This window comes from Pipistrellus kuhlii, unplaced genomic scaffold, assembly GCF_014108245.1.
Source record: "Pipistrellus kuhlii isolate mPipKuh1 unplaced genomic scaffold, mPipKuh1.p scaffold_m20_p_7, whole genome shotgun sequence".
Classification (NCBI taxonomy): domain Eukaryota; kingdom Metazoa; phylum Chordata; class Mammalia; order Chiroptera; family Vespertilionidae; genus Pipistrellus; species Pipistrellus kuhlii.
This window is the reverse complement of record NW_023425573.1, coordinates 38307156-38334689: the sequence shown is the minus strand read 5'-3', so window position 1 is coordinate 38334689 and position 27534 is coordinate 38307156. Positions and strand designations below refer to the sequence as shown.

The 27534-nt window shown below is 39.2% G+C and overlaps 1 protein-coding gene across 9 annotated transcripts in view; it reads left to right on the top strand.

Moving 5' to 3' along the window:
- Positions 1-27534, top strand: part of MAP3K20 (mitogen-activated protein kinase kinase kinase 20) — a 136833-nt gene that overhangs the window by 32684 nt on the left and 76615 nt on the right. For 8 of the 9 annotated variants that reach the window (XM_036422324.1, XM_036422322.2, XM_045575253.1 and 5 more), the window contains exon 3: positions 24665-24752. In XM_036422324.1, coding sequence (XP_036278217.1) covers positions 24665-24752 — 88 coding nt within the window. Of the gene's footprint in view, positions 1-21756; positions 21891-24664; positions 24753-27534 lie in introns of those variants that run through there. The other variant, XM_045575254.1, reaches the window with a different exon arrangement.

The following is a 27534-nucleotide window of genomic DNA, read 5'->3' as shown; positions in this document are numbered from 1 at the left end:
CCTGCTGGGCGATGGCAGACTGAAACTGGCTCACCAGAATCTTCCCATGGAGGTCCCAGTAGAACACATGAGGGTGAGTGACCCTGGGTCTCACTCATGCTCCGGCAGCCAGAGCCACGGGGGAATCACACAGGAAACCGAAAGAGAAGTCTCTTCTCTGCTGGGCCTTGCAATGTCCCTCCCAGGCCCTGTGTTGACATAGCCTAGCGCTGAGCCAGCTGGCAAAGGAAAACTGTTTATAATGTCTAGCTCCAGTTCACAAGGCAGGGCAAACACAATAGATGGGGTGCTAGGAGGCAACAACTTGTTAACGGGCACAGTTCACCCCTCTGGCTCCTCGGCATCGGTATACACCCTCTACAGTCTGAACTTCCATGTAAGAATGAAACAGCTCGGTGCTTTCACCAGTCGACACCAGTGTCCCTTGTACATGTGAAGAAGTTCTCTTCCCCTAAAGTGAGGAGACACACAATCCCAGCAGTCACTGTGTCCATTGCTGGCGTTGGTAATTCCCCTTCACATTCTGTCACAGCCCCATTGAACGTTCCGTTACCTAATGACTAAATTATAATGTTAACGCCTAACAACTTGTATATAAAACATGGGGGAAATAGCCATTTGTTCCCAAAGGAGATATGCAAATGGCCTCATCGTTGGTTTATATTTTGTTTGAGATGTGTATGTTCAATCTGCCTTTAAATGTATCTCTTGTAGAATCTCGTGCACATTACCGCCAGAAAGAAAGCGTGTTCTCAGTGCAATAAATCCTTGTCCATGCAATTCTGGCTTCAGGTCATTAATATGCCTGTGTGTCCTGGGATGGCAGCTAAAGAACATATATTGTTTCATGGCTTTTGTCGTGGTGGGAGCCCTCTCACAGCAAAGCAAGAGGCTCACATTGCCTTTAGAGAAACCTCACTCACTCGTGTTTCTCAGCTTAGAGCCTCTACCTCATAGTTTGGAAAAGAAAAGGTTAAATTTTTGATATGACCATTGAAAACAGAATCTTACGTTATTGAATGTCATAGTAGAATTGCTTTGTCTAAGGCTGCAAAGGTCAATAGACTGGGGAGTGGAAAAGAAGGTGCATTTCATGCCAGAGAGTTTTCTCAAAAAAATGTTTTACCCTTTACTTCCTTTTAATTTCCTAAATCGAGGGATGTATACTTTTCCAATTCTGTTTTCCAGTGATCTGAACATTGTACGTGAACAGAAAATTGTATCACTAGAATTATTAAAAACAAATGCTCTGCAGCAATGTAATTCAATTTCTTTATGAGACTTCAAAAGATTTAATCCAAAGAGTGAGGTATTGTCTCTCTGTGTATATATGGATGGATGGATGGATGGATGGATATCGATATAAATATTTACATATAGACTAGAGTGGGTATAGAACTTGGGGTTCTACTGTGTAGTTGAGGCAGAGAAAAGAATGACCTGCATAGGACAAAGAGATAATGCTACAGTTTTGCAGTGCTGAGACAGGGAGAGGGTGGTGTCTAAAGTAATAAAGCATGCTTCTTTACAGTAAAAGAGAACATTCACTTCTTGTTTTTATTGTCAGTCCATAGAGAAGGGGAGTGAGAGCTGCTCGAATTGCAGAATGCCCTCTCAGACCATCCTGGGCAGTAAGGTTGTCTTAGAAAGGCAGGGTCAGCCTTCAGCTGGGCAGCATCCAGATGTTTAACTGTGAGGCTGGCCACTGCACCCAGTACACTGCGTGTGTTTTCTGGATTATAGGAAATGAAAAGGAGCCTGTGAGTATTGTTACCTGTGTGACAGCCACGTGGTTTTAGAATGGACACTGAGTTTCTCGCCAAACCACAGTCCTGTTGGGGTTGGTTTTGTGGTTTTCTTTGAGCATGCAGCAGGAAGTAGGGGCTAGCATGGGGACTACTCAGTGCACATCAGGATTTTGATTACAAATGAAGAAAACAAGGAAGAAAAAAACCAACATCCTTTTGGTGTACAGTAAGATGCTCCAATCAGCCAGAGCCAATAACCTGTTTTTCCTCCCATTGTCAAAAAAATATTTTATTAGCTTCTTTTATTATAGTTATTGTATCATTACTTCCCGTGTATCTATATGTGTAGGTGTATGTGTCCAAATTTTATAAAAGAAAAAAAAAGGAGCAGTTGCCATTTAGTTTTTCAGCTATTCAAAAGGTGGCACAGTTCACCCAGAAGTTCCTAGTTTGGCTTTGTGGGGAGGGGTGCTTTCTTCATGTCTACACCTCTCTCTTGGTTCTTAGAATCGTTTCAGCAGACCGCAAAGCATTTCCACTGGACACTGGGTGCGTGGGCTTGTCCGGAGCTTGCCTGGAGAGAGGGTCTTTTTTCATCACTTTCTTTATTTTTCTTACTTGCTCTGCCTGTGAGCCCAAGGGCTTTGCATTTCTGTTCCAGGCAGACTATCTGATAAATGAAATGAGATTAGCAGTGAGAGAGAAGGAAAGTCAGGATGGTGGTTTGTTATTGCTACTAGAGTATCATCATGTCTGCATCAAACAAAAACTTTAATTGCACCAGGATTGAAAGTTTGACAGGATTTTAGAACCTACCGAAGTTCTACTGAAACACGTGGCTATGACTAAAGCATGAAGCATTCCAAAACAGATTTCCACCTCTCTAGGAGAACCTTTGATCACAATGTGCATGTGAGTTCTTAGGTATTAAGCTACCTTACATAGCAGTGCCATTTGTTATCCTGTGTGCCATATAGGATATAAGGTAGCTTGTAATACATATACATATAAAGTTACATGTATAGTAATTGACATGAGGTGCTCCATTAAACAATGCAATGCCACAGTGTACCAGTTCTTTAGGATATGTTGCCATGGATACCCAGTGTGATAGAGAAGGGGAAAGAGTTGCTTAGGAACTCAGCAATTACATTGTGAGGTACAGTGGAAAATACCGTGTCCAGAAATAGCTACCATTAAACCAGTCATGTATACAAATAGTTGTTTTCAAAATTGTCAATTAAAAGGAAAACATTTCAAAATGAGTATGAATTAATGAAAGTTAGTTTATATTGTCTGTTGTTTTGTAAGCCAAAAAGCTGGGCAGAATTAATTTTAGCAGGGAAATCATGCTAAATATCATACAAATATCCTAAGAGAAAAATATTTTTATAATTTTTTTAATATATTTTATTGATTTTTTACAGAGAGGAAGAGAGAGGGATAGAGAGTTAGAAACATCGATGAGAGAGAATCATCAATCAGCTGCCTCTTGCACAACCCCTACTGGGGATGTGCCTGCAACCAAGGTACATGCCCTTGACCAGAATCGAACCCGGGACCTTTCAGTCCGCAGACCAACACTCTATCCACTGAGCCAAACCAGTTTTGGTGATTTTTTAAATTTTTATTAAATTATTATCTCTGTACATATACCATTGCCCCCCCCCCCCATACTTGCCCTCTCTCTCCAGAGTTTTGTGTCCATTGCTTGTACTTATATGCATGTATATAAGTCCTTCGGTTGATCTCTTATCTTCCTCAGATCTCCCTAACCTCCCCACTGTAATTTGACAGTCTGCTTGTTGCTTTACTGTCTCTATATCCATCTTTTGGTTCATCAGTTTATAATGTTCTTTATTATCCATAAATGAGTGAGGTCTTGTGGTGTTTCTCTTTCATTGACTGGCTTACTTCACTCAGCATGATGTTCTCCAATTCCATCCAGGTTGCTGCAAATGATGAGAATTCCTTCTTTTTTTATGGCAGCATAATATTTTAATCAAAGATGAGTAAAACGCAACATCAAGTACAGAAATGCAGGAGGATGGCGATAGAACAGTAGGAGGCGAGTTCTCTGGGGTCTGCTCATAGGCCCTCGGAGTTGGGAACACTAAGCAGCCTTTGGATCGATCTCAAGGCAAAGATTTTGGAAAGGAGCGAGTTTTAAGAGATTATAAGATGAGATAGAAGCAATAGTAAGGACGGCAGTTAGTTTGATGTGATTTCACATTTTCCCCTGTGACTAGGAGTAGTTTGCAAACAGGACTAATTCTGATTCTTTGATTTCCTGGAGATATTCCCTGACTTCATCCGCAACTGTCCCCATTGAAATTCTCGTTTCTAATCAAATGGATTCCAAAACGTGGTCCCTGAAATGGAAAGTTAGGACTGCTGAGGAAATGGGTATTCATCGTGCTGGATTCTCATTGGATCAATTTGGTTGGCAGTAGAAAGATGTTTCAGAATTGGTTCTCCCTTATCACCATCTCTGCTTCTTGTCATTCAGGTCATTATTATCTCTCCTTCCAGCACCTGGCTATTTCCCCTTTCTGATCCACCAAATGGACACCAATTGGAAAAGAAAAGAAAAGAAAAGCAGATCAGATCATGTTGTTTCTACACTAGTACTTTTGATGGTTTCCCATTACCATTAGAATGATTTCTAACCTCTAATAATATATTAGACCCTTTAAACAAATTTAGTTCAACAGTGCTTTCAACCGCTTCTCCTGCTACCTTTTCCTCATGAAAGGGCAGAACTTTCTCCAAATGGGCAGTGCACTTCCCTGCCTCCAGCTGGAATGCATCTCTACTAGCTCCCACAGGTCAGAGGGCTGTTGTCCTTAAAATTTCCCTCCTTAGCCCTGGCTGCTATGGCTCAGTTGGTTGGGCATCATCCTGTGCAATGGAAGGTCTTGGGTTCGATTCCAGACAGGGTACCTTCCCAAGTTGCATTCAATTCCCCAGTTGGAATACATACAGCTACCGATCAATGTTTCTCTCTTTCTCTTTCTCTCCCTTCTTCCCTCTCTAATATCAATATTAATTTAATTTAATTTAATTGTAAAATGCCCCTCCTTAAAAGCTCTTCCAGCCCTATGTCCCTCCCCCCTGTCAGAGTTACAGTCTTTCATTCTGTGTTTTCTGCTTATACCTCTACCCAGAGTTTAGGCATCCAGGTTTTGTGTGTTTGGAGTGTGGTGGTTAGAAGTACATACACATACAATGTGTAGTGTGGTGGTTAGAAGTACATGCTCAGCATAGTGTAGCCCAGTGCCTAGCACACTGTAAGCATTAAATTAATGTTAGAAATATATAGAATATATCCTATGATCTCTTCCACTTCCCAGCTCCCAACAGTGCTTTACACATAGTATGTACTCAAAATATATATTGATTAAAAACTGGCTTATTTCCATAGAATCCTCAATAAGTATTTCTCTACTAAAACAGGTAATGGAGGTAAATATCAATAAAATGTAGGGAGAAATATTTTAATACATTTTTATTGGGGGTTTTTTTGTTGTTGTTTGTTTTTTTGTTTTTAGGGAGAGAGAGAGAAAGGAACACAGAGAAACATTAATGAGAAACATCAATCAATCAATCAGCTGCCTCCTGTTTGCCCCCTACTGGGGATCGAGCCCACAACCTGGGTATGTGCCCTGACCAGGAATTGAATTAGAGACCTTTTGGTTCATGGGCTGACATTCAACTCTGAGCCATACCAACAGGGCTAGGGAGGCAATATTTTTAAATGATTTATCTAAAATTTTGTGTATTTTATGAGGGGCAGTATGGTGAATAAACATTTTATATGAAACTCCTGAATTTTAGAAGAAAGTAGCAAAGCAGGGTACACTTGGAAGAGTTCTTTACCCATAGAGCTGATGTTATTGTTTTTAACCATGGTAATAAAAGTGGATGTTATCTGAAAACAGATTGGGTAACATGGAGAGAAATGACGCACAATTTAGAAAGGAATTTCCTGGAAGAAGCTCTTTCACAAGAGCTAACAGAAAGGACATAGGCCAGAGTTTGATGTAGGGAGTGAGAGCCATTCAGGGACTAGAGCATCTATAGTACTTTAGAATTTTAAACACAGACATAAAATGAAGGGACAAGTGAGAACATACTTTCATAAAACTATGGAAACAGAAAGCTGAAAAGGACCCCCTTCACAAGTCTAGTTTTTCTAATTTTTTAAAAATATATATATTTTATTGATTTTTTTACAGAGAGGAGGAGAGAGGGATATAGAGCTAGAAACGTCAATGAGAGAGAAACATCGACCAGCTGCCTCTTGCACACCCCCTACTGGGGATGCGCCCGCAACCAATGTACATGCCCTTGACCGGAATCTAACCTGGGGCCTTTCAGTCCGTAGACCAATGCTCTACCATTGAGCTAAACCGGTTTTGGCTAGTTTTTCTAATTTTGGCTGCATAACTTGGTTTGTTAAAATATGCATAGTTGGCCTTCTAAAGTTTCTAACTTAATAGGTCCAGATAGAGTCTAGCACATGTGTGTGCATGGGCATGTGTGAATATTGTCTTTATAACATCCCTGATATAGCAAATCAGTGGACTGGCATGTAGGTACCCAACCAAGGGTTCTTATATGGGATTATTTCCTATTATGATATAGGATTATCTGGACCCTTTAATACCTCTGGCAATAGGAGCCTTATATTAACACACACACACACACACACACACACACACACATACATCCTACCCCCCCCCCCTTTTTTTTTTTGGATTGCCTTCTTTTAAAGACCTTAATTTGCTTTAGAATTTGCTACTCATTGGTTCTAGAATGGTCCATTGGCACCACATAAATTGGATCTGATACTTCCTCCATCTGGCAGCCTTCAGCTATTTGGAGATAGCTATGATGCCCTCTAAACCTTCTTTTATTTCGGCTGCAGAGTCTTCCCGCCTTATCGTGCTGTCATTTCTTAATCCAGAAGCCATTGATGAAGTACTTACTATGCGCCAGAACTGTGCTGGATGGAACTTGGAGGACACACAGGACCTAAGAGTCCAACTGAGAGAAACAAACGTGCACACACACACCTTCAGTGCAGAGGCAGTGCAACAGGGTGGTGGTGGGCTCAGGCCCGTGTTGGAATCCCTTCCTAGGCCACATGACTAGCTTAGTCTTCAGGCAAGCTCTTTGTGCCCTCACTTCCTCATTTCTGAGGTAAGGATATTGATACGTCCTGCCTTATATTTGTCTTACTGTGCGTTAAAATATGATCCCCTGCCAGAAAAGCTAATGTGAAATCCAAATGTGATAAGAGAAACTGAGGGTCCTGGATGAGCGAGCTCCTGTCCTCTTCACCTGTTTAAAGTTCTCAGTCTGCTCCTACTTTGCTTGTTACTCAGTGGGCTGTTAGACAAACAGTTAACCTCTCTGGAACTTGGTTTCTTCCCCTATGAGATGGAGATAATTCCTGCCTTGCTTTGTTTCCCTTTGGAAATGTAAAGAGCAAATGTAATGAATGCAAATGATATTGTCACTTTAGAAAATTCTGTCATATTTTATGCATGTGGTTCAAAACCCTTTTTCCTTGATATGACTGACATTACTAGTTTTTAAGTATACAGAATTTTAATGAACTAAAATTTAAATGTACTAAAATCTTAGAGGCTGAAGCATATTCATTATTCTTTCGCTTGCCTTATATTCAGAAAAACGTGGCCATCAAAGTGGTTGGCAAATGGTAAAAGACTTTTGTTTGCACATTCATTTTCGGTTTTCATATATTCACTGACAAGTCTGTGGTGCTAAACTGACCAAGGTATTTTAGAAAAAGTTTTACTGAATACCCTAACAGCATCAGTGCTAGACTAGCAGTAACAGAAGCAGCATGGACCACCTCCTTCAGTGAGCCTGCTCCCACTTTTAGGGGGAAGAGATGCTCCAGGAATACAGCGAAGGAACAGAGTGGTAGTTTTTTGGACACCATAAGCTGTGGCCTGTGCTTTTCTGGGAGAAGGGAGAAGTCTTTTCCCAGGCCTGTTTGTCTCTGTCTGTCTCTTGTGTATTCAACTGTTCAAATATTCAATAACAAACATGCTAACGTGGAGATCAACATCCTGCCGATTACAGTTCTTTCTAAATATGTTTTAAGCCCAAACATGAAAATTAGAATCCTTTCCACACAGTATGACAGTTTTCTGTCACCCTTGAATTGGCATTTTGGATTGTCTTCTCTGTAGTCACCGAAGAGGCTCCATAGAGAAGGAAAGAGACAGAGGGCGAGAAAGAAAGGGAGATTCTAAGACAGTCTCTGATATGGTGTAAGTTCAATCCCTAAAACAAAAAGCGAAATCGCTTTTTCCCCTAAATAATGTGCTCTCCAGCCTCACCTCTCATCCTGAGAAACATGAAAGGGAAAGTAAAAGAGGTGACCCAAATCACAGAGTGCCTTTGATAGGAGAAATTCAGCTGTTTTGAACACTTACAATCAAAGGAAGTGGTTTCCCTAATTACATGAACTATGTGAAATCTCTCAGAATAGCTCTTCCACCCCAGGATTCCTTGCACTTTAGAAGTTTGCATAAAAGCTCACACGGAGAATCAGATGCAAAGTGTTTGATTCAGATTGTGTTAGGCGGAAGAGTGCCCACATCCATCCTGCAGTCTGCCAGTTGCTTAGGCTAGGACCACCGTACCTGGTTTTGATGTGGGTATCTTACAGACCTGCAACATTAAGATCTTTGTTCTATCCCTTTCTTGCAGCGGCTGTGAAAATATTCAGATTAGTCTCCCCGGTTTCCCTCTCAATCAAAAAGGATCCCTGGCTGTGTTTGTGGACTTTGCAAGGAAAAACACGACTTCCTGTGTTTGTGTTAGATTTTTATTTATTAAGCTTTTCATTATATATTTTTTATATTTTATTTTATTTTATTAATATATTTTATTGATTTTGTACAGAGAGGAAGAGAGAGGGATAGAGAGTTAGAAACATCGATGAGAGTCATCGATCAGCTGCCTCTTGCGCACCCCCTACTGGGGATATGCCCGCAACCAAGGTATATGCCCTTGACCGGAATCAAACCCGGGACCCTTCAGTCCCTAAGCTGACGCTCTATCCATTGAGCCAAACGGGTTTTGGCTATTTTTTAATATTTTAAATATAATAATGATTTACCATAAAATTGACTTAGGGAGCTCCCCATTTACTATCAGAATCTAGATTGGGAATCTGCCAAAACACTTGGCTTAAAGAATAATAGTGATTATGGCTGCATTAAGTCTTTTGTGCTTTGATAGTCATCTTGTTGCTGAGGCATATAGTGCAGTGCAGGTGTGTGTAAAGAGAATTATAAATACTTAAGTTCTCTGGGGAGACAGGCGTCAGGATGAAGGCACAAGAGAAGCCGGAGCATCAATTTTAATTAAAATGTCATCTTGAAAAGATTTTTTCAGGACAAGTAATTGTACGTGTAAGAAGAGTTGTCTAGTAATCATATATAACAGTAAAAAAGAAAGTGTCTGTGTGTGTGTGTGTGTGTGTTTGTTTGTTTGTTTTGTTTTTGTCTCTTCTCCCCCTTTTTTTCAGTGTGTAAGTATCTTGTTACTAATTTATATGCTGTAGAGCAGCGGTCACCACCAATGTCTGCAGACCACCCGTGGTCCATGAGATCTGAAAGGTTGGCAACCGCTGCTATAGAGGCCCGGTGCATGGATTTGTGCACCGGTGAGGTCCCTTGACATAGCCTACAGGAATCGGGTCAAAACAAGCACTCTGACACCACTTGCCACTTCTGCCTGTGGCTCCTGTTCTTCCCAGCCCAGCTGCACCTGCTGCTGTAGCTCAGTAGGCTTGCTGCCGCTCCACTGTGGTCTCCTGACTGCAGCGGCCAGCCGTGAGCCCTGCATTTGGCACTTGTCGGTCAGCTGAGCAGCACTCACGCTGTGGGAGCACACTGACCACCAGGGGGAAGCTCCTGTGTTGAGTGTCTGCCCCCTCATGGTCTGTGAGTGTCATAGTGACCAGTTGATTGGTCATTCAGTGGCTCGCTCGCTTAGACTTTTATACATATAGGTAGAAAATTTGGGGTCCTAAGAAAGAAATGGGAATCCAGGAGCAGAAGGAGATTTTAATTTGTCTAGTGTTTATAAAGTACTGACCTAAATTGTAACCCACATAAAATGTCCTAATACCAGGTCTGTTGGCTTTTCGACAGGTAGATTTAAGAAAAAGAAAATAATAGTGCTTTTCCACCAACCAACCTACAAAAATCTATTTAAACAATTATGTAGCCATTTTTTTTATACTTTAGCAATCCTTATTTATTCTTGATAAATAGTTTATTGGAAAAGATAGTTTAATAAATACATGTGCCCTGGCCAGTGTGGCTGAGTTGGTTGGAGCACCATCCTGTACCCCAAAAGGTTGAGGCTTTGATCCCCAGTCGAGGTGCATATCAGAGGCAACAGATCAATGTTCCTTTCTCTTCCTCTCACTTCCTCTCTCTCTCTCTCTAAAAATCAATAATAATATATCTTAGCATGAAAATTTTTAAAAAATACTCGTAATTTTAGAAAGAACATTTAAAATATGTAAGTGTTCATGGTTATGAACTATGAGACCATGTTGTGAACTTCTAATTATCTATGGGTCAGGATTTGGTTATTTTATACTTAGTCAAATCAGTATAATAAGATAAAGGAGCTTTGAAAGGTGATAAAGAATTGATACTGTGGCAGGTGATTTGCTTAATGGATAGGTTTGCACATAATTATAAAAGGTCTGTTATCTTGGAAATCTCATACGATACTCAAACTGCAATTTTAATAGCTATTTTAATCTAATAATTCTACCCCCATCCCATTAATAAAAATCAGTAATTTGAAATTCAGACCAGCTATATTGGGTAACAATAAACTGCAGTGCATGGCCCAGATATTTGGTTCACCAGTCTCGAGTTCTTGTCAGGAGCACACTGTTAAGATCCTACTGTGTATGTTATTTTTAAATAACATTCACTGCCTACCCTATGCTTGTTTCAAGAGAGAAGGTTTAATATGCTCGAATGATGGGCATCTGGTAACATTACAATAAACGGTCCTTTTGCTTTTCTTCTTCATAGCATTTCTAGCAACTAGTGAATAAAGTATCACATAATTCACTATTCAGCTTCTTGATCTAGATCAACATCATATCTGAATCATCACTGAGAATTACTTATTTCTGGTCCAGATTCCACAACCTCTTAGAAAAACAGTCACTCTAATCCTTACCATTCAGAACTCTGCTTTATAAATAAATAGGCTTACATAAATCCTGTTAAGGTTTTAACCCGGTATCCTTTGCATTATCCTCAAATTACAATAAATAATATTCAGATAATGTATTTACCACTTATAAAGTACTGTTACTTGCATTATCTTCTTTACAAATGAAACAAGTTCAGTATGATTCACAGAATAGAATCCTCAAGGAGCAGAGCTTCATCATAGGTTTTCTGGCTCTGGATCCAGTGCTTTTTACCCTTAATAAGCTCAGCTCTGGAAAAGACTCCAAGGGACCACATTTGTGCTGCCTGAATCTTCTTTGTATCATTCCTGCCACAAAAGGGCAGTTAACTTTTGTTCAAATTCTGATTATGATTGATGTCTGTTGAAGCACAAACATTTTTAATTTTGATACCACTCAATTTATCTATTTTTCTTCCATTACCTATACTTTTTGTGTCATATCTGAGAAGGCTTTGCTATCCTGAGGTCTATAAAATTTACTTCTATATTTTCTTCTCAGAGTTTTATAGTTTCAGCTCATTGATGCCCGACCCATTTTCAGTTCGTTTTTGTGTATGGTGTGAGGAAGGGGTCAAACATGAGTGTGTGTTATTTTTTTGTATGTGGATAATAACTTCTTTTATCTTAATAGCCAGAATTGCATCATATGGCCACAAGTTAGCACAAGAGGGGTAGAAAATGGAAGTTTGGTTGGGGTCAGTGCTACCCTAAACAACTGCCAGAACACATACAGTTTTTGCTTTTGACTCAAAACAGTGTATCATAGAACTTCATGAAGAATTATACTAACTGCTTGGAACTATGAATTTGATCAAGAAGCATTCTATAACTGGCTTCAAAAGAAAATTTATAAATTTTTATTTGTTAGTATGGTTTTTCTAAAGATAATGCTAAAAGTTGAAAGGGCTTGCCATTTATTACAATTAAAGAAATTATTTCATTCTTTCTTATGCCTTCACTAAGCTATTTGCTCCTCATCTCTCTCTCTCTCTCTCTCTCTCTCTCTCTCTCTCTCTCTCACACACACACACACACACACACACACACACACACACTCTGTACTTTTTATCAGCTAATGTTACACTATATTTAATGGGTTTGAAAACCATACCCTTAAGTGGACATGTTGGCTTCTCTCTGAAAAAACAACTCAGTATTCTCCCTGGTTCTTGGGCCATAAAACCTTGTGAACATGTAGTAAATTATTATGCTATTATCAGCACAATGTTTAGTGACTTTCAGAACAGGTTCAGCTCCAGAACATTTCCTCCATTTTTTTTCTTCTAAAGCAACTTGGAATGTATGCACTATTTCCTGCCTCTGTAGGATGCGTTGTGTGAGTATACGGATCCTGGTTGAGCTTTCTCCAGGGCAAGTTAACAAGCTCAGTGACCTGAGAGATAAAGAAAAGCATCACTTTGCTGCCTGCCCTCACCATAAGCTGTGTGAAGATCACTTAACAGGAAATGTGTAGATACTGGTTACTTTCTGATGTCTATGGAATATTCCCTCTTGAATGTCATGGCATCTTTGTCTGTGTAGCTCTGAGACACATTGTTTGATGATGAAGTGAAACGTTGGTGGCTTCTGAGGTTCCATTAACGCCTTTATCTTCTTGTCTTTCTTGCTCTCCTAGATAGAGCTGCTTTGCTAACTCAGTTGGTTAAAGCAAGGTGTTTTTTCAAGATTTTTCAAGATAAAGGGCTATCCTATATAATAAAGAGGTAATATGAAAATTGACCATCACTCCAACACACAAGATGCCCTCCCCCCCCATGTTCAAAGATGGCCTCTCCTATGTGGACACAAGTAGGCTGCCACAAAATGGCCAAAAGGGGAGGGCAGTTGTGACCGATCAGGCCTGCAAGGGAGGACAGTTATGGGGAATCCAGGCCTGCAGGGGAGGGCAGTTGAGGGGACCAGACCTACAGGAGAGGGTAGTTGGAGGGGATCAGGCCTGCAGGAGAGGGCAGTTGGGGGTGACCAGGCCTTCAGGGGAGGGCAGTTAGGGGCGATCAGGCTGGCAAGGGAGGGCAGTTAGGAGCAATTGGGCCAGCAGGGAAGCAGTTAGAGGTCAATCAAGCTGGCAGGGGAGTGGTTGGGGGTGATCATGCTGGCAGGCAGAAGTGGTTAGGGGTAAGCAGGCAGGCAGGCAAGTGGTTGGGAGCCAGCAGTCCTGGGTTGTGAGAGGATATCTGCCTGCCCTCAAGGGTTCCCATATTGGAGAAGGAGAAGGTGCAGGCTGGGCTGAGCGACACCCCCACCCCCCAGTGCACGATTTTCATGCACCAGGCCTCTAGTAACTCTTTAAAGCTAACTACAGAGAAAATAAAGTCCATAGTCATATAAAGGAATTCTGAACCCCAAGCAACAGTTGAAGACTCAGGATTAGTCAGAATGTAGGATAGTTATAAGTACTTATAATGATAATGTGAATAACCAACATTTGAGTTTAATGCATTCCAGGCAGTTTTGGGGGTGCTTTACATGCATGGACTCCTTTAATGAATAACAGTAGTACATTATATTGTAATATTCCTATTTATTTTATAAAAGTGTTTTCACATTTATTTGATTCTTATCAAAATCCTAAGGCCAAAGACACTCGGGAAGCATGACAACTAAATGCGATGTGGTATTTGGAGTAGATGTTAGAACACAAAGAGGACATTACGAAGAAATTAGTGAAAGGTGCAAACAGTCTGGCATTAGTGAATAGTGATGCACTATAGAAGCATAATAAACTGTTAACTGGGTGAGGGCTAAAAGGACTATTATCTTTTACTTTGAATCTAAATGTAGTCTAAAACACAAGTTTTCTCAGAGTCTAAAAATTACTCCAAAATAAACATTTTACTTTTTAAGTTTATTTAATAGTTTTTATTGCTCCAAATTCCACCAGTTTTTAAAAAATATATTTTTATTGATTTCAGAGAGGAAGGCAAAGGGAGAGAGAAATAGAAACATCAATGATGAGAGAAAATCATTGATAGATTGCCTCCTGCATGCCCCCCACTGGTGGTCAAGCCCACAACCCGGGCATGTGCCCTTGACTGGCATCAAACCTGGGACCCTCCAGTCCACAGCTTAACACTCCATCTATTGAGCCAGACCAGCTAGGACCCACCAGTTTTTAAGTTCTTGGCAGGCTAAGAACTTGCTGCATGGCCTACAGGAGAGCTGGTGAAAACCCACAACCAAAACCCTAGTCTTTGCTCCTAGTTCAGTGCTGCTTACTAAGCATGCATTGCTCTCTGCACCATCCTCCAATAGCCTTTTGAGATTTGGGAGAAAATAGCCTTCATCCATTTTACAGATAATAGATCATTGTGTTTCATGTTCACTACTAAAAAATATTTTCCCCTTGACTTTGGATCTGTTATCTTTTTGTATTTGAATCAGCTCATACTTGGAGGCTCATTTGATGTAACCAATACAACAATACAGCAGAAACTTCATTATGATAAATGACAGCCAAAGCCAAAGAGAGTTGTTTTGAAAATCAGTGATAGTGTAGTATGGTCTTCTGTGACCTCTGACACAAAAATAGAAGAATGGGTAGAAAATAGAAACACAAATTCAGATTCCCCATCCAGGGCAGTAATGGTGATGCCAGCTTCCTTACCCTGTAAGTGGAAAAGCCAAGTGAGGGTCACTTTTTTTTCAGCGTGGCATTTGATTTTTAAAATACTGAGACACCTAATAGGGGTGTCGAACTCAGTCAGAGAAGGGACCAAAATCTAAAATCCAGCCTAAATCGCGGGCCGAATGGTTTACTGAACAGTCATAAACTGTCATTGTGATGGAAACGCAGCGGAGTGCAGTGATGACAGCGCGGTGCGGGCCACATTGCAAGGCCTGGCGGGACGGATTTGGCCCGCGGGCCTTGTGTTTGACACATGTGCCTTAAGAGGTTCATTGAGAAGCTGAAGAATCGAGCTTAACAACTTGTGGTCATCTTGGTATACTTTGGTCTTTGAATTTAAGGATTTCCCCCTGCCTGTACCCCTATTTATTTTATAAAAGTGAGTATGCAGGATGGCATGATGCCTCGCTCTGGTCTGCGGTCAGTGTCCTGTCCAGACTTGTGTTTTGGCCTCTTCTCATCTTTTTGAGTTTCCCTGAGCTCTTGCTATCAGCCTGTGGATACGTTTTCCAGCGATTCATAGTTCTAGCTCATGTTCTATAATATTTATCTGAGTTCAGTTCTTTGTATTTTTTAAAAAACATTTTCTGTGCTCACTCTAGGTACAACTACTAGCAGCTAACATTTATTGAGGAAAACCCTGTGCCTAGCATGTACTTTCCATGTAAACCTGGTCTTGACAGCTGTTTTAAATAGATACTGGTTTTCTTATTTTGTATCGATACTATAGATGAAGAGTAAGCAAGCTCAAGGACATTGATACTTGCAAGGGCCACCCGGCTCATACATGATAGAGTCCAAACAGCCCCAGGGTTTTATGACTGCAGAGTAAGTAGGCTACAGTGTAGCTTGCCAATCGTCACCCTAGGCCAGTGAAGCTGAATCCTGGCTGCACATTATATTCACCTGGAAGCTTCTAAGATGTACCCATGCCTGGGCCCCACCCCAAACCGATTAAATCAGATTTAAGTCAGAATGTTAGGATTGAAGAGACTTTTTAGATCATCCATTCTTTCTCTTTTACCTACACATTTTGAAATTTTATCACTACGTAAGCTGAGGCCCCAAATCACATAGCCATCCACTGTTAGAACCAAGACTAGAATGTAGATCTCTTGATTGTGATTCTAGAGTTCTTTGCATACTGAGATCAAATAAGTGTTAGAATATTTACTGTGTATAAAGTCTTAGGCATCTGTATAGTCATATGTGAGTTTATCTGTATGGAGTATGTAGAAATGTGTGTGCATGTACATCTGTGTATATGTATAGACATGTATGCCTATGTGATTTTAAAAATAGATACTCATTTGTGAGGCAGTATTGCGTCATGATTGAAATCATAGGCTTTTAGGCCAGATTTCCTTGTTTGAATCTTCTCTACCTTTTAGTTGTCTGATCATGGGCAAGTTACTTCATCTTTCTGTTCTTTAGTTTCTTAGAGATAAATTGGGGGTGATAATAATAGTGCTGACTTCATGGATTAAATGAGTGAATATGTGTAGTGATGAGACAGTGTTGATACACAGGAAGTTCTCATGAGTGAGGTTATACTCAGCTCAAAAGGTCTGAAACTCAAAAGAATGATAATAGTGATATTTTATGATCTGGTTCATCTGTATCAAATCCCTTTTTCCCAGCCTTAAAGAAATGTGTTTGCCTTTCTGTAGGCCCTTAATAGGGTCTATATGCTTAGGCTTCATAGCCCACAATTTATCCTTCTCCTCAAAAACACGCTGATGTCCTAATTTACTTTCTTCTTTATCTCTGAGCTCACTATTGGACCTCATTATTTAGCGAGAACCTTATTTCTGGGCTCACTGTTACCGTTCAACATTATTCAGCAATGACTTTCTGTGTGCTTTGTTAATAAATGTGTAGGATGTCAGAAGTGTTACTGTGACACAGGTTGGTAGGTGGCATCAGTCACTGCCAGGTTTGTGTGTGTGTGTGTGTGTATGTGTGTATATATATATATATATATATATATAGAGAGAGAGAGAGAGAGAGAGAGAGAGAGAGAGAGAGAGAGAGAGAGAGAGAGAGGCCCAGTACACAAAATTCGTGCATGGGTAGGGGTCCCTAAACCTGGCTGATGATCAGGGCTCATCAGGTTCCCTGACTCCTCCTTCCTTCACTCCCTCAGTGCCCCACTACTGCAACTGGTCACCCACCATGTTCTGTGTTACCCCCTGGTGGTCAGTGCACATCATAGCAAGCAATCAACCTCCTGGTCTCCTGGTGGAACTCCCAAGAAGACACTTTGCATATTAGCCTTTTATATATATAGGTATATTTTACATGCAAAATGATTCTTGTCTGTTGGGGGTCCTAGGGAATTGATAAAAGCAGTATTATAGAGAAAACCTAGAATCATTTTCTCTGGGACTTTTAGTAAGGATGAGAGTTTGTTGTGTGAGAAGAGTTCCATCTAGAAAACTCAAAATAGAAACTGAATTCCATCTCTGATCTCTCCAGGGTTCTAAGCATTGTTTCATGACATAGAAGAAATCTGCCACACAAACACTAATCCAGTCACCAGCCAGGAAGAACGGGGCTAATAACAGTATTGTTAAGTACCATTTATCAAGTGCCTTTAAAGGAGCTTTTTAAAAAATTCTTTCTGTTTATAAGTATTAAGGTATTAAGAAGAGTTACAGTCAAATTAAGGACACCCCCTGACCTTCAAGCAAAGAGAAAAATCAGAATTTGGGGTAAGACAGTTTGTGGAAACGAAATAAAAAATCTGAGCTGAACTGGATAGAGCCAGAAGAGGAATCAGGATCACAGGACATTACATAGGCCACCTCTGTAACTTGAGACAGTGGAATAAGATGTCTTGAAAAATAGTTTGCCACCGTAGGAGACCTAAGACTCCCAAGGATATAGTGAAGCCACCTCCTAGGAAAAGCTACTGGCTGCTCGAATAGGTCCCTGGTATGGTAGCCTCTGCTTTCTATGTTCAGAAGTTTTATCTTTAGAAAAAAAAATTATATATATTTATAATTTTATATAAATAAAATTATAAAAATATAAAAATAAAAAAATATATATATATTGATTTATTTATTTATTTTTATATATTTTTTCTTTTACAGAGAGGAAGGGAGAGGGATAGAGAGTTAGAAACATTGATGGGAGAGAAACATCAATCAGTTGCCTCTTGCACACTTCCTACTGGGGATGTGCCCGCAACTAAGGTACATGCCCTTGACCGGAATCGAACTTGGGACTTTTCAGTCTGCAGGCCGGCATTCTATCCACTGAGCCAAACCAATTAAGGCTAGAAGTTTTATCTTAAGAGCTCAGAGTTGAGTGAACTCAGGATGCTACGTCATACTAGCATATTTGACTTGAGACTGAAGAATAAAATCAATTTGCTAGTTATTAAATTTTCGATTTGTAGGTGAGTTATGTGGAAAAGAAACTTAGAGATTGCTTCATCAGTGTGGATTCAGAACAAACGGTGTTAGTGATGGGATTTTAATATGTTCTTGTACTATATTCTGCTGACAATCTGGTTAATCTACCCTTCACCAGGAGGACCTCACTGGGAGTTTATGACGCCTTACAACACCCACCCCACCTCTTCTCCCTGTCAGTCCTTATCATCTTCTTAATTTTTATTCTTGGCCATTATGCCTGACCATCCCTAACTGCCACTAAACATACACATGCATGTGCACAAATATACACACTCAAAGCTTTATTAAATATGTTCATACTTTTGATCAAGTTATCTCCCATCCCCCAGTTTATTCTTACTGTGTATTTGTTAAGATTTGCTTCTTCTTTTTAAGTAAATAGTCTGGCAGGTGTCACACACATGCCTTTGTCGTTAGTTGTTGTCTGAGTATGCTGGCAGAACCCAGAAATAGTAAAATCATTAATTCAGCTGAAGAATCCAGGTATTCAAGATACTGTCTAATTGGAGTCTAGAAGATGTTAGAGGACTTCTCAGACTATTTGGAAATTAAATTTGCCTGAATTCTTCTAAATGAATTTACAGATTTCCATAATCAATGTGGCAAACATTTCTCTTTTGGGATGTAAATAATCAAACTCTGTTGCACTGTAGAGTAATATTATAAAGCACTTAGCTAATCAGATTGTGAGAGTCGCTCTAAATTTCTAACCATGTAATTTTTGCATAGAGAGAGGGTGCCTCATGCTGTGCAATTACCTGGTTTTATTAGCTATAAATTTGGTTGCTGCAAGCTGGCCTGATGGCCCAGCGCCTACGGAGAGTGAGATGATGGTGCTTAACGTGATCCTGTGCAGTTGAGTGCTCGGAAGGCATGGCAACCTCACCCGAACCACGGAGCCAGTGCTGGGGCCCTACGAGGGAGCTGATGAGGAACTGTTTCTGATGCTTCTGTGACTGACTAAAGAGAGCTCGGAATTTCCTAGGCATGCTGTAATTTTAGGATGTTCTACAAACTAGCCTTCCATTTTGTATTCAAATTAGGTTTGTAAAGGAGAGTGGGGTGGTTTAGTGATGATAAGCAGGGCTTAGAAATCACATACGTGTGCTGAAATCCTGACTTTGCCATTTACTATGCTCTTGGGCAGGTTTTTAAGTTTCTCTGTGCCTAGGTAATAGTAGGCCCAAGTTCGTGAGGGTTTGCTGTGAGGGTTTAAAGGTTTAATCTTCACAAAAGTTCTTGGCCTACCTCATAGTAGGCACTCAGTAAATATCAGGTGTTATTATAGAGGAGTCTGTGAATTGGGATCTCTTTGAGAAAGGGCAGCTTTTACTTAAAAAAATGCAGACGAAAGGACTTATATTTTTATTGGACTTTTCCTTTAAAGAGAGAGGGGAGAATATATATAAAAAGAATCAGAGGTAGGAAACTTAGATACATATTTTATTACTGACATTTACTAAGCTCCTGGAAAGTGAGCTTGAACAAATCCAATCAAAGGCCTAGCTTTTTAAAATATTAAATATGATAAAAATAACTTCTTTATGAGAGTCAACTAAGATAAGTGCTTTGGCATGCTGAAGTGATGTATTGAGGGTAAAAACATGGGTAAACACGGAAGGTTGAATATAACAACTACACAAAGCTAATGAAAATGAAGGTGGAATCCACTGTTGGGAGAGATCTGGATCTGCCCATAAGCTTGACCTCGCTGGAAATGATATGCTGACTCTAAAGGAAGCGTCAGCTGGCAGAGAAAGGGATTAGCATGAGTGGAGCACCTGGCATTTGCTGGACACTGGGCTAGGGTTGCTGTCCCCATTTTACAAATGAAGAGCCGGAGGCCCTGAGAGGTTCAGTAACTTCCTCAAAGTCCGCTCGCTTGTGTAATGACAGAGCCAGCCTCACGTTCCAGCCTGTTTGACTCCAGAGAATGTCCTGATACATCATGATTAATTACCTCAGTTCAGCTTACCAAATATTTATTGGGTACCCACTCTGTGAAAAGAACTGTTAATAATACTTTTTAGTTTATTTTACAGAAATGCATAGAAATTTAAAAGCATAAAAGAGTCTCGAAAATAATTTGTCCAACCAAGTCATTTACCTGGAAAACAAGGTCCAGGTGACCAGGTGGCTTCAGGGCCATCTATTTTGGAACGAGAATTTAAATTTCCACTCATGTAGTCAGTATTTAATGAAATTATATTGTTATTCAGTTTTTCAGAAGCTTATTCCTTCATTAGTTCATACTGTGGGACTGATTTATAGGCTCCCTTTAGGGGGATTTTTCCATGTAATTTTGGCACCTAGTTACTTCTTTAACCAAATGACCTAAGTTGTTTAGTGGAAATCTGGAGTTTGGTATATGCTTCTGTCACCCAAAACTAAATACAAGTTGTTTACAACCTATTTGACTTTTTCCTACAATCACAGTGACATTTCGTTGTGGGCTGTAAAATCTCTTAGTCTTTTGATGAATTGGAAATAGCTCTCCAATCCCTGTTCTGAAATCTTTGCTATTTGTTTCATTTCCGTTTGAGCCACCCTCCCATCCTGCCAGGTTAGCCTGCCCTGAATTGGGTGTGCACTTAACTAGGCAGGAGCCCGGTTCCTGGGGGGGGAGCCCAGGCTGCCCTCCGAGTGGCCACATGCGGCGAGTCTGCGGCAGCCCGCCAGGAAAACCACTGAGCAATAGGCCTCCCAGCAGTGGGGATGTTCCTAATAAATCCCACAGGGCTCCGCTCAGCTGGTCCCCGGGAGTGCACAGAATGACGGGCTTATATTTTTCTCGGTATTTCTAGCCATTTTCCTTCCAGAGGAAAGTTTTCGTGACATGAAACATCATTAGGAATATAGGCTGTTTCAAATTATAGAACCTGAATTCGCTTCATTTGTCCTTCTTTATTTCCCTGAATACCTACAGGGCAGCTTTTGAAAGAGAACCTACAGAACTGTGAGGTTTGCTGCTTGTCATGTGACTGTGTGAGTGAATGGGTCTCATTAAGCCTAAAGCGCCTCAAAGAGCATGACCTGTGCATGACACTCTGATGATTAAATACAGGATTGAAAGTCAAGCCTACTTTTTAAGTTGTGCCTGGATGCTGCATTTTTAGGAGAGGGCCTGGTTTTCCATCTTGCCATGCGTATAAGAATCAAGTTTTTCTTTTAGGAAAATGCCCTTTCCATGATACGCTTGGGGTGAAAATGCAATTAATTAAACAGCATTGTGTTGTTGTTTTTTATCCTGATGCATATAAATATTTTAATTCCTCAGACTGAGCATTCAGCCTCAGTTATCTTTATAATCAGAGCCTAAAACAGAAAGGAGGGGAAGTTCTACCCGCGTCCTGCCTGTAAGAAGAGCTAGGTGTTTTGGTCTTATAGACTTGAAACACTGTTTTAGGAGTCCTTAAATCAAGAAGTTCCCTTGTCCCTGATATCCCGCTATGTGCAATAGCTCTGGGCTCTGTGGTGACGAAGATAAGGGGTATGCTGTCCTGAGAAGTACAGTGGCATTGTCTTTTTAACCCGTTCTGTTCATGAGAGGCCTAGTTCAGTAGCTGTGGACTTTTATGCCAGCCTCATCCTCTGAAGAAGACTGTCTTAGTTCATTTGGACTACTCTAACAGAAGACTGAAGACGGAGGCATATAGACAACAAACATTACTCCCCACAGTTCTGGAGGCTGGGAAGTCTGAGATCAAGGCATTAGCAGATTTGGTTTCTGATTAGAACCTGCTTCCTGGTCCAGAGATAGCTGTCTCCTTGCTGTTTCCTCGTGTGGTGGAAGGGGTGAGAGAACAATCCTAGGGTTTTTTTATAAGGGCACTAATCCATTCATAGGGGCTCCACCCACATGACGCTCACCTCCCAAAGACCTGATCACATTGGGGTTAGGTTTCAACATACCAATTTCAGAGGAACACATTCACTCTGCAGCAGGGAACCTGCTTGAAATGTAGCCCCGCTCCTGAGAATTAGGGCTCCCTTCTCAGTGCGTGGTAGAGGAGCAATTGCCACTGTGGGTGGGAAACTGTGTACTTGGCAAAAGGCTGGCTTACCTGCAGAGGTGGTTTTGGAAATAAATGTGCAAATGTATTGGGTAGAAAACTGGAAATGGAAGGATTAAGCCTGAGCAATCCTCTGTATTCCGACTCTGAAAAAGCACAATGTTAAGGCAAGGGCATGCTTGGAGTATAACCAAAACAGGGAAAGGCTGTCAAGAAACTGCTCATTTAATTGCCATGGGCTGCAGACCCTGCAACAGGCAAGGTCTTCATTCTGAAAGTTTAAATCAGCAGTGAGCTGGTAAATGCAAATTTCAAATGTAGCTTCTACTGTGGTTATCTAATTGATCGACTGTCATACTTATGAGATCATAGCCTTAGTAATAGAAGAACAGAATAAATGCTGGCGCAGATCTATGCCCACCAGCATTTCATTCTTCTCACTGTACTGTTCAGAGTAAACATTTGCTCATATGGGTGCCTTATAGCAATTATTTAAACACACTAAATATCATTATCATCAAATATGATTTGTTCATTTATCCTTAAATAGTATTGTATGTTTTGGGTAAAGAAATCCCCTGACCTTTCTCTCTCTTGTGGTATTACACTAGACATTCTGCAAGATCAGCAAAGTAAGAAATGCTTCCATAAAGGGAACAGGCATAGAAGCAAATGTAAGGAGGGAGAGGAACATTATTTACTAAAACACTGATCCAGACACTGAGCAAGCTGAGCTTAATCCAGAGTATACTCAGTTTCCAGCGCCTGCATCTTTGATCTCAGGCCCCCTGAGAACTTTCCCGAGAATAACCCAGCTCTTGTTTCAGAGCCATGTCAGGAGAAACTCACAGCTCAGAGACTCACTAAACTAGTTTTTATATGCCTAGAAGAGTCCTGTGAATGTAAGGCAAGAGTTTCTATTCTTCCTAATTCTCTCCTAGGAAAATCAGAATTTCCTTGCAAATAAATATTTTTATATTTATACTAGAGGCCTGATGCACAAAATTGGTGCATGAGTAGGGTGTGTAGGCCTGGCCGGAGATCAGGGCCTTCTGGCTGTTAGCTGAGGCCTTCCTTCTGGTTGCTAGCTGGGGCCTTAGTTTGTTCCGTGCCGCCCCCTTGTGGTCATCACACATCATAGCAAGTGATTGAACTCCTGGTCTCCCTGTTGAACTTCCAAGGGGACAACTTGCTTGTTAGCCTTTTATATATATTGATGTTCTAGTCATACATAGTACCTATAACAATCATGTGTTACTTGTTCTAATAATTTTAAAATTATTTAGGCTTATTATAAAGAATTTGAAAATATACAAACCTTTAAAATCACTTAGGATCTTTCTGCTACCTAGTGATATCCACAATTAATATTTTGTTTAATTTCTTCCCGGTCTCTCTTCCATATGTATAATTTTTATTTTTGCAAAATATGGGATCATATTGACATTTTAGAGACCTTGCTGTCTTTGGAGAGAGCTTTTGATCTTGAATACAGTGCAGTATTCAGAGGCTGCTTCCTCTGAATGACTGGATGAGCCGCTTTTCTGTCTTTTGCTCTCATATTCTCATGGAAGCATTGAACCTTGGTGTCAGTGAGGACATCAGAGATCAGGGAATGGTGTTTTAAGTACCACACACACCAGATATAAATGTACTATCTCTTTTTTTTTTCACTTCAGAAATTAAGCTTAATAAATGTAATTTATTTTTTACCACATCATTCCACAGTAGTTTTCTAGTATTTAATACATTTTAAAGTGTAAAGTATGGCTTCCCTATCAAGTAAGAGCTATAAGTCAATAATCCACCTTTCTAGCCTTTATAGTGCCTTTTGCATACAGTAGGAGAGAAACAATATTTTTAAGACTTTTTATTGATTTTAGCGAGAATGGAAGGGACATACACACACACACATCAATTTGTTGTTCCACTTGTTTTTATGCATTCATTGGTTGATGCAAACCCGCAACCTTGGCATATGAAGACAACTCTCTATCCAACTGAGCTACCCAACCAGGGCCAGAAATAAGACTTTTAATGAATGATTAGATAAATAATATAAATAGATATTACTTGTATCTGTTCCATTAATAGTTAAAAACCTCTACCTTAATGTTATCATGGCCTCTCATACAACTGGTAGAAGTTCAATCTTGCTGCAGCCTCTGAGAAGAGACATTATGCAGAAGAGATATATTTAACTATTAGAAAGAGGACTTCCAAGTTCAAATAAATATGGTACCTCCCTCTTTGGTCATCCTCCTTCACAGTCAGTTATGCTGGCTTGCGAGTTGGCTTCTCTTTTGTTGCCACTTCAACCCCATTTCAGCTTTAAATTTTCATAAAGTTTCAATAGAAATTCTTAAACTTTCAAGAATGCTGCTAACAGCAAGAGTTTTATCAGCAATATTCACTTATTGAGTATATATATATATATATATATATATATATATATATATATATAAACTTGTTAATGTATGTAAAAGAAAATTAAATAGGGAACCTATTTCCTTAGACTTTTGTAAATGTGAAATTTTATTTTTTATTTTTATACAGGCAGAAATACTCAGTGTCCTCAGTCACAGAAACATCATCCAGTTTTATGGAGTAGTTCTTGAACCTCCCAACTATGGAATCGTCACAGGTAGGAACTCATTATTTGATTTTCCTTCCCCAATTATCTAGCTTTAGATACCTTAATATGCTAAAATGTTTAATATTAGGTTCAGTCATGAATTGTGTGCTACTATCAGATGTCACCTTTGTTGCTATAAAGCATTAATAAAACTGATTATATCAATATAATTAAGAATGGTGTTTCCACTTCTACCCATGTTTAATTGTGCTAATTATATCTGTGTAAATGCTATTTAAATGCACTTGCAGCTGCAATACCAATATTTAAAGGTGCCGTTTAACTAAAATTTCATTTAATTAGTTGAAATGAGCGATGTTTTTTGTAACTGTGACCTTTTACAAATTAAGATTTCTTGAGCTATTCATGTTATAATTCCTTGCAAGACGTTTTAATCCCATTAGAGCATTCTTTCTTCAAGGTCTCTGACATGAGAACAATATTTTTCAGGTTTGGTCATCTGGGTTGGTAATGACCTTGATCTAAATTATCACATAATTTGGAACAGCAGTTTATAACTGATGGAAATGTCCTTTCCAAAAAGGAGCACACAGAAAATTTTGCCATAAAAAAACACACAGACATATGTTTTAGATACTTTATATTCATGCTTGTACAATCCAGTCAGCAGCTTTAGGTATATAATAAGTATAATGTTCGATTTTACAGTAAATAACTTTGATCAGGCAGTTCATCATGGCAGTCCTTTGCCTTGAAAGATTAGCTCTATCTTCTTCTACTCTATTGATAAGAACTTGGATTGTCTTTATAGAAAATAACAACTAATCACACTCAATAGAATGGATTGGAATAGGTACGTTCTTATACATTATTTCATCTGATACTTAAAATAACCTTATGAGATGGGTAAAATAATTTTGTTTTTCAAATAAGAGCCTAAAATTCTAACTTTAGTAACTTTCCCAAGGTCACCATTAGTGGTAGAATCAGAGTAGTAGAAATTTCTCAGATTGATCTTGTACAGGAATTCCTCTTCTTGTGAGCAAGCTGTGGTTACACTGGTTCTTAAACTGCTGTTATTTCCATCTTTGATAGCAGGCATTTTAACATGCTTTTACTCTGATAAGTGGTATTTTTACCTGAAATAGTGGGTATTTTTTCCCCAATTAGGTATCTTTAGATCTGTGCCTAAAATGAGGTATGTGGCAGTTTTTATCTTGAGTTTATTTTTTTTCCTATTAACTTGAATACCCAATAAAGGGTTATACTGATAGTGTCTTAGCCATGTTTAACCTTGTAGATCAGACTTCTAATTTAAAACTAAACCCTGTGTCTGACCCAGTTCTCATATTGCTCTTTGTTTCCTAGTCTATTGTATTTACTTTTTACAGGTTATGTTTACCTTGTAAATCTGAACCCAGTTTTCTAATCCTCAGATGTAGCTTAAATTATTCTTATCTAATAGATGATAGTATGATACTCCAAAGAGGTTAGAAACTCTGCTTTTGTCTTGTGCCCCATGCTTAGTGCTTTTAAGGATAAGATTTTTAACTCAGTGGACTACTCAGGAAGTTTTATAGTTTCTTTTGAGATGAGGATGAAAAGTAGAAAGGGAAAAAAGACTTGGGTCATGATGTGAATTTATACCTATTCCTACCCAAAATCTTTGGTTATCAGTGACTAGTTCTTTTTAGATCTATACTTGTTTACCTGTAAGGCTAGTAAGTAACATTAAATATTAACATTAATCATTTCTTTAAAACAACACAAGTTTCAAAATTGTGAGGTAATTGTAAGTTGTGTGTTTATAGCTCTTTTATTGACCTATAAGGTTGATTATTAAAGATACCTCTTAGCCAAATTTTGATGTATTTAAATGTACTAATTTATCTTTGTTTTTAAAGATGCTAATTTAAATTGTTTGTTCACAAGTATCTACCAAAACAATATGTGAACTTTTCAACCAACCTTCTGCAGCATTAGGATCTAGCCATACTGAGTGCATGGGTAGAAGTTAACTGAGCCAAGTTTGAGAAAATAGATGGGTTGGGAGATGATAGCACCAACCTTGCCTCTTTAAATTAACACATTGAATTCAACATACAAAAATGTCAAAGCATCAATTTTCAGAGATCTAGAAGAGACTTTAAAGAATTAAAGGAAAGTGTGAAAACAATGAACCACCCAATAGGGAATCTCATCAAATAGATAGAAATGTTTTTAAAAGGACCCAGTGAAAATTTTGGAGTTTAAAAAGACAATAATTGAAATTTAAAATTCTCTAGAATTGACTTAGCATAATCGAGATAGGAGAAAAAAATCAGCGAACTTTAAACTACGTCAATGGAAATTATTTAATCTGAAAAATAAAAATTTTGAAGACAAACTAACAGAACCTTAAAGACCTATGGGACAACATCAGGTATACCAATTAATGTATAAAGCAAAGAAAGAAGAGAAGAATGGTATAAAAGTAAAAAAACAGATGACTACTTGATGAAATAATGGCCAAAAAAAATCCCGAATTTGATAAAATGCATTCCTCTACATACTTGAATGAACTCTAAGTAGGATAAAGGCAAAAGAACATCATAGTCAAACTGTTGATAGAATCCAAGTGAAAATTCTTGAAAGCAGCAAGAAAAAATGTCTCATGTACAAGGGAATGACAATATGATTAATGACTAACTTCTCATCTACAACAATAGAGGCAAAAAAGCAGAAAACATTTAAAGTGCTAAAAGAAAAAACTATCCATAAAAATTATGTTTTAAACATGAAATAAAAATAAATACATTCTTGGATAAAGAAAGAATGAAAGAATCTGTTG